Genomic DNA, 16,160 nt, shown 5'->3' on the forward strand with positions numbered 1-16,160 from the left:
CCTGAGCACAGCCAAAAATAAACAAAATGAGACAAAACCCTACTGGCACTAAACTCAAATTTTTATATATTCAATTGTTTTTAAAATAGCCAAACAAGCAGATTTTTAGCCATTTAGATCCTACTTATTTTGCGTATCCTGTGAAATATACCCAACATCTGCTGGCCATTGATTAGGTTAATCTTTATGGTTGCAAGACCCCAAGCCACCATGACACCTGCCCTATGAAGCCCTTTCACCCAGGGACTCCAAACCATGCTGCTTAGTTGACATCAACTGGATACACGAGCTCCTGGAAGACACTCCTTTTCCCCCTCTGGATGGTGGTCACCATATCGCAACCTTTGATCATCCTCTCTCACATGACCTGCAAGGTCATTGTGTGTTACTGCCTCTTGTGGTCATGAGTTTTTCCTAGACAGTCCCCAAATCCCTCAAACCCCCCTGCACCTGAGTGTCTGGCTCACCACGCTGTTCCCTCTACGTGGATGGTTCTGCATTTTTCAGCCTCCTCGTATCCTCAGGGAAGTCCCTCCCCTCCTAGCCTCTGTGGATCCCCTCCTCCACCAAGGAATCTATTTACAACACAATGGGACCTCCTTGTTGGCTCCGAGGGTATTTACAACACTCTCACAGCTCACTGCACCTCTCCCTTGTTCCCTACGTGACATCCCATACTTGCAATGCTTACACAGTTGCATCCGACTCTTTGTGACCCCATGGACTGTAGCCTGCCAGGCTCCTCTGTCTATAGGATTCTCCAGGCAAGAATACTGGAGTGGGTTGCCATTTTCCTCCTCCAGGGAATCTTACCGATCCAGGGATCGAACCCACATGTCATGTGTCTCCTGCATTGCAGGCAGATTCTTTACCTACTGAGCCAACGGGGAAGCCCTTGTTCCATACCCCGTTGGATCAAACTGCAGTGGTAATTCTCTGGGACTAGTTTCCTAGGATGATCTGCTTATCATCTTCCCCTCCCGCTAGACTGTGACAGCAGGTTCCACAGCAACTTTTCTCCCCACTGTAACTGGCAGCCAGCCCAGTGCCTGGCATCCAGGAGACTCTCAACAAACACTTGTGTGTGGAAAGAACAAAGGAGCAAAACGACTCAGGGAGGATCACGTCGACATGGAATTTTCCGGGTTCTTATGAAAAAATACGATCTCTGCTACCCTGAGAAGTCAGTGTTTTTTGCTCTAGCAGATTCAACCCCTATGAACACACTGGTTTGGGCCTTTTTGTTTATTTGTGAGTTTCTTATGGCTCCCAATTCATGAACAAGCTGACTCTGGGTCTCCTGGGCCAGCCCACAACTAAAACAATCTCACAAATCTCATCACATCAGCCCCAATCCAGTTGGTCTGGTTTTTTAAGAGAATCATTTTATCATGCTTTAGGAATTTGTTGAGTTTCCCAGGTGGCTCGGTGGTAAAGAATTCGAGGGCAATGCAAGAGACACAGGTTCCATTCCTGGCTTGGGAAGGTCCCCTGGAGGAGGGCATGGCAACCCACTCCAGTATTCTTGCCCGGAGAATCCCATTGACAGGGAAGCCTGAGGGGCTAGAGTCCACGTGGTCACAAAGAGCCAGACGCGACTGAGGAACTAAACAACAACGGGAATTTCTAATTTTTCTATTATTTTCACAGGTATGCGACTGTCCCTGATTAAACAGGGATGGCGGTGAAAGGTGAAATTCAGTTATCCTTACTGGACGCATCTTATCGTGTGTGAGATAGCCTCATCCTACCTTAAGTCCTTTGTGGTCAGCTTGACAGAGTTTGCTAACCACCACAGTGCACGTCCCTTACAGCTGGCTCCTGCAGCGCGGGAGGGGCCCATTTACAAGCTGTAAATGGGAAGGGCTGGGAGTTGGGGAGGGCTTTAATGCAGCTGATGGATAAAGGCGTTATTTAACACTTCCTGAGCTTCCTATCTCCTCTGCGCAGCCGGGCCCACCCCGCTCCCTGCAGTGCCTGGATCGGACGCTCACCACCCAGGGCCAGCAATGAAGGAAAGCGCAGTACCGAAGGCGTGCCCGCAGTCCTGGCCCTGCGGCGTCGCGTACTCCAGGCAGCCGGCTCTCTCCTCCAGGGCCGGGCAGGGCGCGCCGCCGTTCTGAGGCTCCTGCCGCACCGCGCGCCTCCGCACGCGCGCCGTGGGCCGACACTGGCCCGCACAACCGCTCCAGGGGCTCCACTCCCCAACGATGCACGGGCGAGCTGAAAAACAGCACCACGGGGACGCACACCTGAGCACAGCCAGCGCCGGCCAGGCCGTTCCCGCCAAGACACAGTCAAGTTCAGGCTGTGCCCACACCGTGCCGGGACCCGGCGGTGGATCAGGAGGAACGCACAACGTTGACATTGACGCCACCCGCCCCGATGGTGAACTGATAAATGGGTATCCCTTAGAGGCGGGCGGATGTTCCCGGATCATGAAGGTGGCTCTGAGCCAGGACCCACCCGAGTAAGAGACTGATGCCTTCAGGGTACTTCCTCTTACAGTCTGGTGTTAGATCAGCTCTTTGCCCTTGTTTTCGTTTGATTGTAACTTTATCCTCCTCTGTCCAGAATATTTTTAGGGCAACAGTAATACACACTCATTGATGGAGGACAGGGAAGTCTGGCGCCCTGCAGTCCATGGGGTCGCAAAGAGTTGGACACAACCTAGCGACTAAACAACAACAGTAATACACATTCATTGTTAGAAAACATAAAGGAAATAAATTCTAAAAAAGAAAAGGTGGGACTTCCCTGGGGGTCTGGTGGTTAAGAATCTGCCTGTCAATGGCGGGGGGGGGGGGGTCACAGGTTCCATCCCTGGTCTGGGAAAATTCCACACACTGCAGAGCAGCTAAGCCCTAGCTGGCAACTACTGAAGCCGAGTGGCCCTAGAACCCTGCTCAGTAACAACAGAAGCCATCAGAACGGGAAGACCCCTCACCAGAGAGTAGCCCCTGCTCCCTGAGACTAGAGAAAGCCAATGTGCACCAACAAAGACCCAGTGCAGCCAGAAAAAAAAAAACAAAAAACCAGGTGTTTCTCCCACCAATCACTTCTCCCACTATCCCATCACTTACCCAGGTCAATTCTTATCAGGAAATGCGCCTCCTTAAGACATGGCATAGGGCCACACCAATGGCCCCTATCAGGTAGGTTTCTCCTGGTACTGCATTCTTACCTTCCATGATTCAGGGACTCATACACTATACGAGGTGACATTTACAGGTCAGCAACCAGGGCCCACAGAGGGTAAGAATACCCATGGTCGGCATGACGGGGCAAAGTCAGGGGATGAATTTGATTTTCAATTCTCTGCCCATGACTGTAAAAATCAATGTGGTTGCATATTTAACTTTTTCATTTAAAATCCTAATGAGTCGTTTAAAAAGACTGTACTGAGTTTTCAAATTGAATTACTTGAAGACTTGAAATTGGATATAAGAAAAGAGAAAAACAAAGAAACAGAAGATGTACCCTGAACTGGATGCCAAAATTCCTTTCCCACAAAATGTGACCCACTTTTCCCAATCACCCTCATACATTCAAGTTTTCAAAGTCTTCACCAAGAAAACACCCAAACTTCTTTGAAATCTGATGGGACTTCTGACAATTTGTACTTGAAAAATGCATTTTGCCTCTCAGCACACTCTAGTTTAGTTTAGGGTTTGTGGTGTCTGGAAGCTACATCATTTGGTAGCACTATCCATGACATGCAAAGGGTCACATACAACATAAAGTTCGATCAGTAACTCAAGAGTGTCAAACTGCTCTAAAACCGCTTTTATTAATCATCCAAAAACTTATAAGTAGGACTTCCCTGGTGGTCAAGTGGTTAAGACTGTGCTTCCACTGCAGGGGCTCCAGATTTGATCCTTGGTCAGGGAACTAAGATCATATATGCCTCACAATGTAGCAAATAAATAAACAAAATAAAATCCTGTGAACCTAAAAACAAAACAGAGAAAAAAACTTATAGGTATCACATGTCAACAACCTAAGGAAGCAAGAATGAGCCACACCAGAGTTCATTTCCAATATCTGCCATGCATACATCCTTTGGAAAATCAATAACAGGTCACTTCCTGCTCATTATCTCTTGTTAACCTTCCCTTTTTATTTTCACAGCCCTGTGATTCAATTGGCCCATAGAACCAGAAGGCATTTAAGGAGATTGCAGGTTAGGAGCTGGTTGAGAAGGACACCTCCTGTCCTTGATTCCTTTAATAACTCTTTTTCTTCCCCAAATCTCTTCATCCCTAAGTTTAGTTAGTCCTATATTTGAACTACACTTCACAATACACTTTAAAAATATACATTTGTTTCAAAGATTAAACATTTGGAGGCACTATAAAATACAATTTTGCCATGGCTTTAACCCAAAACTTAGTTATATGGCCTTGGTTATACCCTATCCATCACCGACTCAATGGACATGAGTCTGAGCAAAGGTCCGGGAGATGGCGAAAGACAGGGAAGCCTGGTGTGCTGCAGTCCATGGGGTCACAGAGTTGGACACTATTGTTCGGCTGAACAACAACAGTATATTATCCATAGGGTAACAGTTGACATGGGAGGATGAATGTAGTATCCCAGTATTTCTTCAACATTTATGTCTTGTCTCATAAATCTTTATTTATTTTATTTGGTTTGAATCATAAAGTCCTCAAATCACAGAGTCATTGAATCCATTGTTGTTCCTATTGGTTAATATTTGTCCTTGGCAAAATGCTATGCCCTTTCTTCCTAATCTATGACTTTGTATGTATGTGCTAAGTAGCTTCCGTCATGTCCAACTCTGTGACCCTACCGCCAGGATCCTCTGTCCACGGGATTCTCCAGGCAGGAATACTGGAGTGGGTTGCCATGCCCTCCTCCAGGGCATGTTCCCAACCCAGGGATTGGACCCACATTTCTTAAGTCTCCTGCATTGGCAGGCAGGGTTCTTTACCACTAGCGCTACCTGAGAAGCCCAATCTATGATTTTAGCAGCCTCATAAAGAGAATCAGAAAGTTCTGGGCCCCAAACAAGAACATCTTGGGGTCTTCATTGTCAGACAAAGTGAAAAAAGTTCATGTAGAGTTTCACCAATAGACAGGTGTTCCACAAAATATTTTGAGTTGGAAGATGAGTCTCAAGTATTTACTCCTGTTCTGCACAAAAGATTCTCATCTTGATTAACTTGTGAACTTTTGATTCTTTGGATTGCAATTTGTCACAGATCACAAGCAATTTTTGGTCACGGGGTTTGGGAGAACAGACACTTCTGACAGATTTATTACCACAAGTCATATATCTCAGCTGCTTGACACAGATTTCCTTTTGAACTCTTCCATTAGTGTTCTTGTTCCCTTCCCACTAAAGCTCGCCTAACTCACATCTGTATATAGCATAACAAAACAGTCTTTCTTCATATGACTTTCTCATCCTTCACATTTCACTGGCTGTTAGTGGGGGCCGGCAGACTCTCACCTAGCCAGCAGAAAGAGCTCCTGACTCCAAGCTCACTGCAGCTTCCTCAGGTCTTTGTTTGATTTTAATGGAACCATCCTACCCTTTTTAGAGGAAAGAAACCTAGATTTAATGGGTGCCTAGAAGCACTGCAAGCCTTTTTCTTCTCCTTTGTTTCAACTCCACATAACATTCAGGCTGAGTTTCCCCAGAGGTGGACCCTGAGACATGGATCTGACTGAGAGCAATTTATTTGGGAGGTGATCCCAGGAAGTATAAGGGAATGGGAAATGGAGACAGAATCAGACATGGAAGAGAACAGAGGAGGGAGCGGATGTCTAAGCTTCTACTTTGGGTGCAGTGAACGCCTCTGGCTTTGGGCTCACTGGGGAGTGGCAGTGAACAGATCTGGACTGCAAGCAACCGTCAAGCCTTTCCCCATACGCCAGCTCATGTCCCTTCCTCTGGAGCCTTCTGGTTATCAGACATCCCCACCACAGCCACAGGGAGAACGGCCAAGAGCAGAAAAGTAAGTTAAACAGATCAATAATGAATCTTAACACAAGAGTGGCCCATATTTCCCCATGTTCTAAGGGGAACAGACAGTCATATCGAAGTAAAATTGGGCTTCCTGGGTGGCTCAGTGGTAAAGAATCTGCCTGCCAATCCAGGAGACTCAAGAGATGTGGGTTTGATCCCTGGATCAGAAGGATTCCCTGGAGAAGGAAATGGGAACCTACTCCAGTATTCTTGCCTGGAAAATCCCATGGACAAAAGAGCCAGGCGGGCTACAGTCCATGGGGTCGCAAAGAGTCAGATACCACCGAGTGACTGAACACAAGTAGGATCCAAGTGAAATTATTTTAAAAGATGTACCACTATTCTCTCTCTCCCTCTTAATGGCTTTTCAAACTCCTTCCAAGGTTTTGCCATTGCATTTGGAATAGAATTCAAACTCCCTGAGTGGCCCACCACGTCCTGGGGGCCTGTCCCTCGCACCGGGAGCCAGCCCCCACTCCCCACCACCCCTTTCCAAGCTCCGCCCACAGTGGCCCCTCTGCCCCTGGCCACACCCACTCGTGCTTTTTCAGGACCTTTGGCTGTGCGTTCCCTCTGCTGGAATGTTCCTCCCACACTGGGCATGGCTGGGTTTGGCTCATCTTTGAGGTCCCAGCTGAACTATTTCCTTTCCAGGGAGACCTTCCCTGACCGGCTTATCACACACACACATACACACACCCCACAAAATTATTTCCTCTCAGAGCTCAGTGTTTCCTGCCTTCTAGCATCTCCATAATTCAGAATACCAACCAAATGAAGTCGCTCAGTTGTGTCCAACTCTTTGCAACCCCATAGACTGTAGCTTGCCAGGCTCCTCAGTCCATGGGATTTTTCCAGGCAAGAATACTGGAGTGGGTTGCCATTCCCTTATGTAGGGGATCTTCCCAAACCCAGGGATTGAACCTGGGTCTCCCGCACTACAGGCAGACTATTTACCTTCTGAGCCACCAGGGAAGCCCTTAATTCAGAATACATATGTATTTATTTTGTTTATTGTTCATTTTGTATTTCATCCCTAGCACTTGGCAGATGGCAGGTGCTCCATAAATTGTTGAATGGATGAATGAAATGGCATTAGACCAGGTCCTCCTCCTTCCTAAATTAAATTCTACATTGAAACAGACTCTGGCTTGCTCACATCATAAGTTAAAATTCGTTTGGGTTTTTCTGTAATGAACTTTTTGCCCAACCCAATAAGAAGCCAAAGGACTGGCAGAGGCTCCAGGGTGTGAAGGAAACCCGGTAGAAGAACAAAGTCAGAAAGTCCCAGAGCCAAACACAGAAGAAATTCCTAACCTGGGCCAGAGTTGCCTGGGATCTCCTGGCAATGGTGGCCCCAAAGAGTGCCCCCTGGAAGGAGCACTGCTTCTCTGCTCCTTAAGGTTAAGTAGAGTCCAATTTCTCCCAGCAACCACAGTCCATCAAGTCCCTCTTAATCCATTTATATCTCCTGGCATTACCACCTCTTGAAAATGACAAGCTCTTTCAGCATTAATATCTGTGGCGTGAAGTGGTATTTCCTTTTATTTGAGCCTGATTTCCCTCACTCGAGAATTTCAGAATATGGTGGGAAAACCCCTGTGTGTATCTTGTCTGAGCCACTCATGGACTTTCTGTTCCAGTAGACCCCTGCCCTGCAGTTTTTGGACCCATCTTTCTATAGACACTTTCCCTCTGAGAATCCCACTCAACTTTCCCCAGGCCCATTCTCAGTCCAGAGAGAGGTAGAAACCAGAATTACACACACTATTTTCAACTGTAGGTATCAAGTGTTAGTTGCTCAGCTGTGTCTGACTCTTTGCGACCCCATGGACTGTAGCCCGCCAAGCTCCTCTGTCCATAGGATTCTCCAGGCAAGAATACAGGAGTGGGTTGCCATTCCCTTCTGCGGGGGATCTTCCCCACCCAGGGATTGAACCCAGGTCTGCTGAGCTGCAGGCAGATTCTTTACGATCTGAGCCACCAGGGAAGTCCTGTAGGTATCAAAGGGTAATCTAAAAATTCTTTTTTCTAATGCTTTTCTTTGATGATGCCAAATACACACACACACTCACACTCACACACACACACTCACACACACTCACACACACACTCACACATAGCAGCAGCAGCAGCAAACTGAGTGAAAGGCAAGCTCCCTCATTCGTGAATACAGTCTGGATTACTTCTTAATGTAAGGCCTGGTTATCTTCCTATAGCCTCTCCTTGGTTAATCAGACACTCAGACTTTCCTCTCTGTAGTCCGGCCCTGCCTGCCTGGCTCTTTGCCCCCTAAAAGGTGAAGGCCACCCACGATCAAGCACTTTCTCCCTCACTTTGTTAAATTCCAATCAGTTCTTAGCCCTAACCATTTCTCAGGAAATATTCTTTTTGCACTTTATGCACAGCAGCAGCATTGATGCTTGGCTTCTGTTTCTCGGCAGTCTATAGAAGGGAATTCCCTGGTGGTTGTGGTTAGGACTCCATACTCTCACTGCCGAGGATCTGGGTTTGATCCCTGGATGGAGCACTAAAATCCCACAAGCTGCACAGCACAGCCAAAAACTAAAAAAAAAAAAAAAAAAAAAGTCTGAAGAAAAAATAAAACAGTCCCTTACACACACACACACACACACACACACACACACACTCCTCAGGGTGACACAATTTTATTTATTTTTTTAAAGATCTTTTTCTTTCATGTGGACCACTTTTAAACCTTATTTAATTTGTTACAATAGTACTTCCGTTTTATGTTTCAGTTTTTTGACTGCAAAGCATGTGAGAATCTTAGCTCTCTGACCAGGGACCAAACCCACACCCTCTGCACTGGAAGATAAAGTCTTAACCACTGACGGCCAGGTAAGCCCCTAGATGACACAATTTTAAATTTACGTCATCCGCCTTTTTCTCTCTCCTTATGCATATGTGCCCCTTTCCCAGGAAACGTGTAACAACTTCTCTGAAAGTCCAACAAGATCATAAAAACTGCCCAAGTGCCTATGGAGCCCCTCAAAAAGCATAAATAAAATGATCAAGTATTTGTTTCCTCTTGCAGAAACCATGTTATTGGTCCCTGATAGGTTTTTTTTTTTTTTTTCTTTTGAGGTATTAACTGGACAAGTTTATGAAATGCTAGCAAGACAGTGAAATGAACTGTCACCTTAGAAAAATGGGATTGTAGACACCGTGCAAACCTGGGGTGGGAGAGAAGGGGATAAAAATAAAAAAGACAATGATACCTTTCTAGGTAGTAAGTTTCTAAGGTGAGTTCTTTTCTCCTTTTGTGCATTCCCACACTTTCTGCAACAAACATGTGCTTTGTGATAAGGAAGGAAAATATCATTTTTAAAAAGGACATGTGGATATGCCTCAGAGGCACTGAATGGTCCCTTTTTCTTTTTTTGGACAATTATTTGTTAGCAAAACTGCGATAGCTCTTGAGTGTGTGCATGTTGAGTTGCTTCAGTCGTGTCTGACTCTTTGTGACCCTATGGGCTGTAGCTCACCAGGCTCCTCTGTCCATGGGATTCTCCAGGCAAGAAGACTGGAGTGGGTTGCCATGCTCTACTCTAGGGGATCTTCCCGACCCAGGGATTGAACCCGCTGTCTCTTATGTCTCCTGCACTGGCAGGCAAGTTCTTCACCTCTAGTGCCACCTGGGAAGCCCTGCAATAACTCTTAGGAGATTGAAAAGAGGAGCAGAACATTTTCTTGCCCTCGAGATGCACACAGTTGATGGAGAAAAAAAGACTCACTCTACCAGTATTTACATGGTGCCTGCTCTGCAAACTCCACAGCTTCTCATAAAGCCTCATTTCCCTGAGGCAGTGAAAACCTAATGTTTAAACCTGTGGGCTCTGGATTCAGAGCGCCTGGGCTCAAACCTCACTTCATCACTTTTTGGCTGTGTGACTTTGGGCAAACTGCTTGACGTTTCTGTGCTTGTTTAGCTCATTCGTAGAATGAGGTCAAAATGGAGAATCCCTTGTTGGGTTGTGAGACCTAAGTAAATTGAGAGCTGTGAGGCTCCTTAGAGAGGAGGGCCTGGCACAGAGTAAGTGCTGGGTAAGCACGGATGACTTTCCCCTCCTGGACTGCATACCCAGGGCTGCAGCCAAATCATGTCAAATTCTGGCGCCAGTCCCTGCTCGTTATTTCCGCAGGGACAAAGGCAGGGGAAGCCACACACTGTCTCTCAGGCCATGACGGCTCCAGTGAAATCTTGACTTTCTAAATCATCGTGGACTATGCCATCCTTTTTGGGGGGTGATTTTGGGAGCCTGTATTTTCCAGCATGGTGCCCCTGCTCCCTCCAGTTGAGATGTCAGCAGATTTTGGCCAGTTGATTTCCTAGTGCTGTGTGCTAAGCCATTTTAGTTGTGTCTGACTCTCTGTGATCCCACAGACTGTAGCCAGTAGTCTCCTCTGTCCATGGGATTCTCCAGGCAAGAATACTGGAGTGGGTTGTCATTTCCTCCTCCAGGGGAATCTTCTAGACCCAGGGATCGAACCTGGTCTCTTACATCTCCTTACATTGGCAGGCAGGTTCTTTACCATTAGCATCACCTGGAAAACCTCAGTTGGTTTCCTAGATTCCCCATCAATCTGGCAGAAGAGACTGGCCCATATAGGCTACTCATGTCTTTGTCCTGCTTCACCTGAGTTTATGATTTCTCTTTCTTAAGTTGCTCATCCAAGATCTAGTGCAACTTACTGCCTCTATGGTCTTAAAAGGCAGACTCTGTGAACACAGCTGATGAGCTGGAGCCTGGGCGTCAGAAGCCTGATAAGCAAATCTTCCAGGAAGTTCTTTCAGGGCAGGGTAACTTGGATCTGCCCCCTCCTCGGCCTTTTCCCATATCTGATCAGGCCCAGCCTATGGTGAATTTTCTATCATTTGGGGATGTGGAGTGGTTATGGGCATACATTATTAATGTCGAAACCCATGCCATCATCCTAATGAGATTTTCTGAGATGATTAGTTTCAGAACTTATTTTTTGTTGGAAAGCTTAGTCATTCTGGGTTTGTTGGAAAGCTTAGTCATTCTGGGTTTGTGTGTGTGCGCGCATTTTCTTGGCTGTGCTGTGGGGCATGTGGGATCTTAGTTGCCTGCCCAGGGATCAAATCTGCACCTCCTGCATTGGTAGCATAGAGGCTTAACCTCTGTGCTGCCAGGGAAATCCTGAAAGTTTAGTCAGTCTTTAGAGTCAATTTATTTTTCCTGAGTAAAAAAATAACTTTCTATTTAGAAAAAAAATTTCCAGTACTTCATTTCTTAGCCACATCAAAAAAGTGATGATAATAATGCATTTATCAAGATGAAAAAATCAGAAGGGCTAGAGGTAAGTTCCATTGACACAGTTACCTTGTTCATTCACATGTAATGTCATTTCAGTCAAAACTGCTTCCCGCAGCACTGGCAGGTAAGAAGCAAACACAATTGTCAGAGGCAGAGCAGTCCTGTGTACACCGAGTCACTGGAAGCTCTGAGCTGCTGCATCTTGATTTATCCAGGAGGAACTCACAGCTATGAGTTGGCACAGACAGATGGGGCTACTGGCGGCTTGAAAGCAGGCAGTCGTGGGTTCTGACCTCATTCTGTTGCCCGCTAGTGTTAACTTTATGATGGGAGAGCCCTCTGAAAGCCCCAGCTCCTACAACTGGGAAACACCAATACAAGCCCACCTCACCTTTCCCCCAAACACACAGCATGGTTGTGATGCTGGTCCAGGGCTGAGAAAACCAAGCATCTCAGCTCCATCTTGCCCCTCACTCTCCTCAGTTCTGAGGCCTGAGAAGGTTCAGGCTCACAGAGTGGCTGCCTTCCAACTATTTCCTTTCTTCTTTAAAAAAAAAAAAAAAGTTTTATTTATTTATTTGGCTGTGCCAGGTTGTAGTTGCGGCATTCTCCGAGATCTAGTTTCTGAACTAGGAATGGAACCCAGGCCCCTGGCACTGGGAGGGAGGAGTCTTACCCATTGGACAACCAGGGAAGTCCCTGGTTGTCTCTATTTTCTTGCTGCCTTGCCCCCAAAACTTCAGATGCAGAGGATCTATCACGGAGGAGCCTTTTCCATCCCAAGTCTGTTTCTGCCTAGGCCTGGGAGAGCCTCTGCTAACTCCCTTGGGAAGGGCATTTAAGGTTCCTGAAAATACTCCTTTAAAAATCCTATCAGGCCCCATTCCCTTTTCTGGTTTGGGTTTCTTTGTCCGCCGCCCCAGCCCTCCCTAAGCACTAAGAGCCCAGGATTTTTTTCTGAGTTCTCTGGAAGATGGTAAAATATTCTCTCTTCTGCTATCACCTTCCCAAAAAATCCTCACTCTGAAATGACAGGCCTTTATTTTAGTATTTCTACTTCGTGGACTAAAAAGGAGGGATTTATTTTTGACCAAATAGAGACTCGGAGGATTCTGGAATTCCTCTCAGCATTATTAGGGCTCATGGAAAGGCCAGTTTTCCTCCTGACACTCACCCATCTAGCTGTGTTCACTGTCTGTCCTGTTCACCAGGTGACTGTCAGGGCCTGGCCTAGCACTGGCACAAATGGCTGAACAACCATGGATGCTTTCCTCCTAGAACTCCCATTCCCCTTCTAGAGGCTTCTCGCTCATTCTCTGTGACTAGGCTTGCCCATTACTTCCTCTGAGAAGCCTTCCTTGAATTCCTCCGGTCTTCTGAGCTTTTCCTCTCTGGCCTCCCAGATCCATTATTTTGACACTGAGCATGTTACAGATGGTTTTGTGTGTGTTTCCCTGCTGGACTCTGAACTTTCAGGAGGGCAGAAACTGTGTCTTCATGGTTTTTGTATCACTGTGCTTACCACAGACTGGGTCCCATTATCTGAACTGCAGGAATCCTGTCTTTCCCTTTAAAATGTAGGTAGAATGGTCAAGAGAGAAAAAAGGTTTGGAGACAGAGACTGCCATAGTGGGAAGGCTTCCCTCAAGTGATCCAGGGAACTGAGACAAACAGGAGTTTGGGAGGGATGCTGTGAGGATCTGGGGCACCTGTCCAGAGGCTACTGCATTTTCTAAGTAATTGACTCTTCACCTTACTTGGGTAGTAAAGTGCCCTGGCTTTGGTGCAGAAGCAGGAAAGCAGCTTATAAAAAAACAAAAAACCCCACTATATTCTCAGATGTATCATTAGCTTTCAATCAAGATTTTTAAAAAATCTTCATTTTTTCAACTGTATTCTTTCAGCAGCAGGCCTGGGTGACCATCCTGCCATGGGCCCGTGGCCTCTCCCTGCCTAAAAAAGAGGCAGAAAGAGTGCTACTCTCTACCAGGCATCTGGGTACCTGGGGAATAACAGCCCTGCAGGCTCCTTTTCCAGGAACATGCTGAGGATCCCACAACACCAGGATCCTTGAGGTCTAGCCCTAGTGCATGCATGGCTTTTGGGGTGTTGTGATTATCAGGGAGCAGGGCTACTTTTCTTTCCAGACCTGGCTTCTTCTCAAGTATGCCTTGTTCTTCAGGACTATTCTCACCACATCTTCCTTTACCTTTTAATTAAGTTGGCATTTATTGCATCTATACCAGGAGCCTATACCGTGTGAGGTTTAAAGATCAAAAAGACTGAACCTAAAGGAAAACCAGCAAGAATGAAACATACTAGGAGCCCTGGGATAAAACCCTTAATCATGTTATATGGATACAACTGAATTTAAAGAATATACGGAACACCTCGTAGGAGGGAGGGTCTGTGCAACAGGCCAGAGTGCAGGTGAGGACAGCTGCAGTCCTCCAGGAACTGCTTCTCCAGAAGAAAGCACCCTCCCAGAGCCAGGCCTTGGTGCCACGTTCCTCCCCTCACCCCCTCTTGATTGAAAGCTAGGGGTTAACAGAAAGCACCGTGGGGGAACCTGGCCTGGGGTGTTCCCCTGGCACATGCCAGTGCCATGTCTCCGGGCAGGCGGTGGCCGAACCAGGCCTGGAGCTCCCAAGCGGAGGGCTTCAGGAGGCAGAGATGGCCTGTGCCCTTCCAGAACACGGGCTCTAGTCCCTATGGCCAGGCGCTGGTGGGAAGGGGTGCTTTGGAACTGTTATGTCCAGAAGACTGGAGATCCCTGGATGGAGGTGGCAGGGGGACCCTAGGATGGAGAGTCTGGGGAGCACCTAGAGAGAGTGGGCTGAGAACCCTAAGACAAAGAGAGCTGGGTGGGCCTGAATGGGGGACAGGGGGTCTAGGGTGGAATAGAGGAGCCCAGGAAAGCCTGGCTCCGGGACTGTGGTCCCTGGAGTGGGACCTGCGCCCCTCTGCTGCGGGCGAACTGCCAGCTGCCCACCCTCGGGCCCGCCACCCACCTGGGCACGCCCTGGCATAGTCGAAGCAGCAGTCCCCGGTGATGCGGCAGGCTTGGTCGCAGAAGCACGTCCCGTAGACCCGGTCCTGCCTCCAGCCGCTGGCGAAGCAGGCGGGGTCCCGGCCGGGGCAGCAGCGCCCAGCGTCCGCGCAGCCGGCCAGGGCCCCGGGCCACAGCCGCGCCAGCACGCACAGCGCCATCCACAGCGTCCTCATGGCGCGCGCTCTGCACACCTTCGGGGCAAGTGCCGGGGTGCCTCGGAGAGCGCCGGCAGCGGAGCAGCCCGGCCCGGCCCTGCCCCGCGCCGGCCCCCGCCCCTCCCCGGCCCTGGCGGCGCGCCCGTCGGAAGCCGGGCGGGGACCGGCGGGGAGGGCGCCTCCGCCCCTGGCGCCCGCGATCGACGCTCGGGACACCGGCCCCCTGCCCACGGCGCCCACGGCCCAGCCCGCGGGGAAGGCCGGGACGCAGCGGGAAAAGCAGGTGCTCTGGAATCTCAGGGAGCGAGCGGGCTCGCCAGCCGCCCCGCCAGGGCGGCCACATCTCCTGGCTCCAGACTGCTTCCTGACGTCTGGGGACAGGTTAGCCAGTGGGCAGCTTGACTCCGAAGCCAGGAGCCATATAGCAATCGATGGGCACGAACCGGGCTCAGTCTCACGGCTCGCCCAGACTTAGCCCAGAAAGCCACGATGTACTTTTCCCAGGACACCCAGTTCCCCTCCACAATCTCCCCAGGCCACTAAATCGAGAGATAAGACTGAAGAAAGGTCCTTTCTTTCTGCGGCATTTTCTAATGGGTTTTTCCTGCCCCCAGGAAAATACCACTTTGTTTCACCGAAGAATCAATTAATGATACATAGACTACCAATGGCGCCTGTCTTTCTGTTAAAGCAGATTTCCCCAAAGAAATTGTGCTAGATGGTATTGTAGAATTAATTTCTGCTTTAATCAAGTGCCATCCTACCTTCGTATAGACATTTTCTTCCACCTTTTTCTCCAAATATATTTTCTGTACTTTTGTTAACCAAAAAGTTCTGGAAGTTTCATTTTCTTTTGTGTTTTTAAACATTTAAACTATTCATGGTTTTTGTAAGAAACTGAGACCGTAAAGTTGTATCTGAGAAATTTAATTAATTTCAGGATAATCTTTTTCCTTTCTCATATGAAGACTTCTCAAAGAATTCCTGTTACTCTTCAGAGACTAAGAAAGTAACAAAAGGAAAAAAAAAACAACTTGGCCGCGAAAATAAACAATAATCACACATTAAAAAAGATTAAGCAAAAAAGCTGTGACATGAAAAAGACTGAATCTTTTACAAGAATTGTACCTTATAAACTGAAATCACAGATGAAGTTTGACAAGGATACAAAGCAATTTTTCCCCGCTGTCCAAAGAAAACACACTCTAAAATAAAAAAGAAATCTTTTCTTTGTGATTATTTATACTAATAAATCTCAGGCTTGGAAATAATCTTATTTTCCTCTTTAGGTAAGTCTCTCTTTTTGCAATTTAATTTTAAAAGATTTACTTTTTAATATTTTAGTTCTTGGTAGTTGATATTAAATAACTTTCTCAGCAAATTATACCCTCTGCTTTTACCTGTGTACATTTTATTAGCATCTTCATAGTAACTCATTCGTGTAATTTATCTCCCACATCTTCCCTAAGGCTGTCTGCTTTATGGAATGCCTTTAGCTAGAGACTTATTCTGTAATGTCTTAAGAATCTGGACTTGTTCCAGGAAAACATAAATGCTCCACTGACAAGTTCATTTTCAGATACAGAAAATAGAAGAAGATGACCTCTGGTTTAAGAGAATTAAAAATACAATGCCCAATGCTTCCTCAAATACTT

General features: G+C 47.3%; 1 protein-coding gene and 1 long non-coding RNA gene across 2 annotated transcripts in view; one reads left to right on the plus strand and one right to left on the minus strand.

Moving 5' to 3' along the window:
- Positions 1–14,618, minus strand: part of SBSPON (somatomedin B and thrombospondin type 1 domain containing) — a 31,764-nt gene extending 17,146 nt beyond the window's left edge. The window contains exons 1-2 of the mRNA XM_020901857.2: positions 14,310–14,618; positions 2,029–2,223 (exon numbers count right to left, since the gene is read on the minus strand). Of these exons, the coding sequence (XP_020757516.2) occupies positions 2,029–2,223; positions 14,310–14,523 (409 nt within the window). The 5' untranslated portion in view covers positions 14,524–14,618. The remainder of the gene's footprint in view (positions 1–2,028; positions 2,224–14,309) is intronic.
- LOC139038459 (uncharacterized) lies at positions 2,077–9,104 on the plus strand. The gene is made up of 3 exons (XR_011491459.1): positions 2,077–2,388; positions 5,817–5,984; positions 8,758–9,104. It is a non-coding gene; the product is annotated as an uncharacterized lncRNA (long non-coding RNA).
- Positions 14,619–16,160: the final 1,542 nt, after the last annotated feature.

Source organism: Odocoileus virginianus, chromosome 15 (genome assembly GCF_023699985.2).
Source record: "Odocoileus virginianus isolate 20LAN1187 ecotype Illinois chromosome 15, Ovbor_1.2, whole genome shotgun sequence".
Taxonomy (NCBI): Eukaryota; Metazoa; Chordata; class Mammalia; order Artiodactyla; family Cervidae; genus Odocoileus; species Odocoileus virginianus.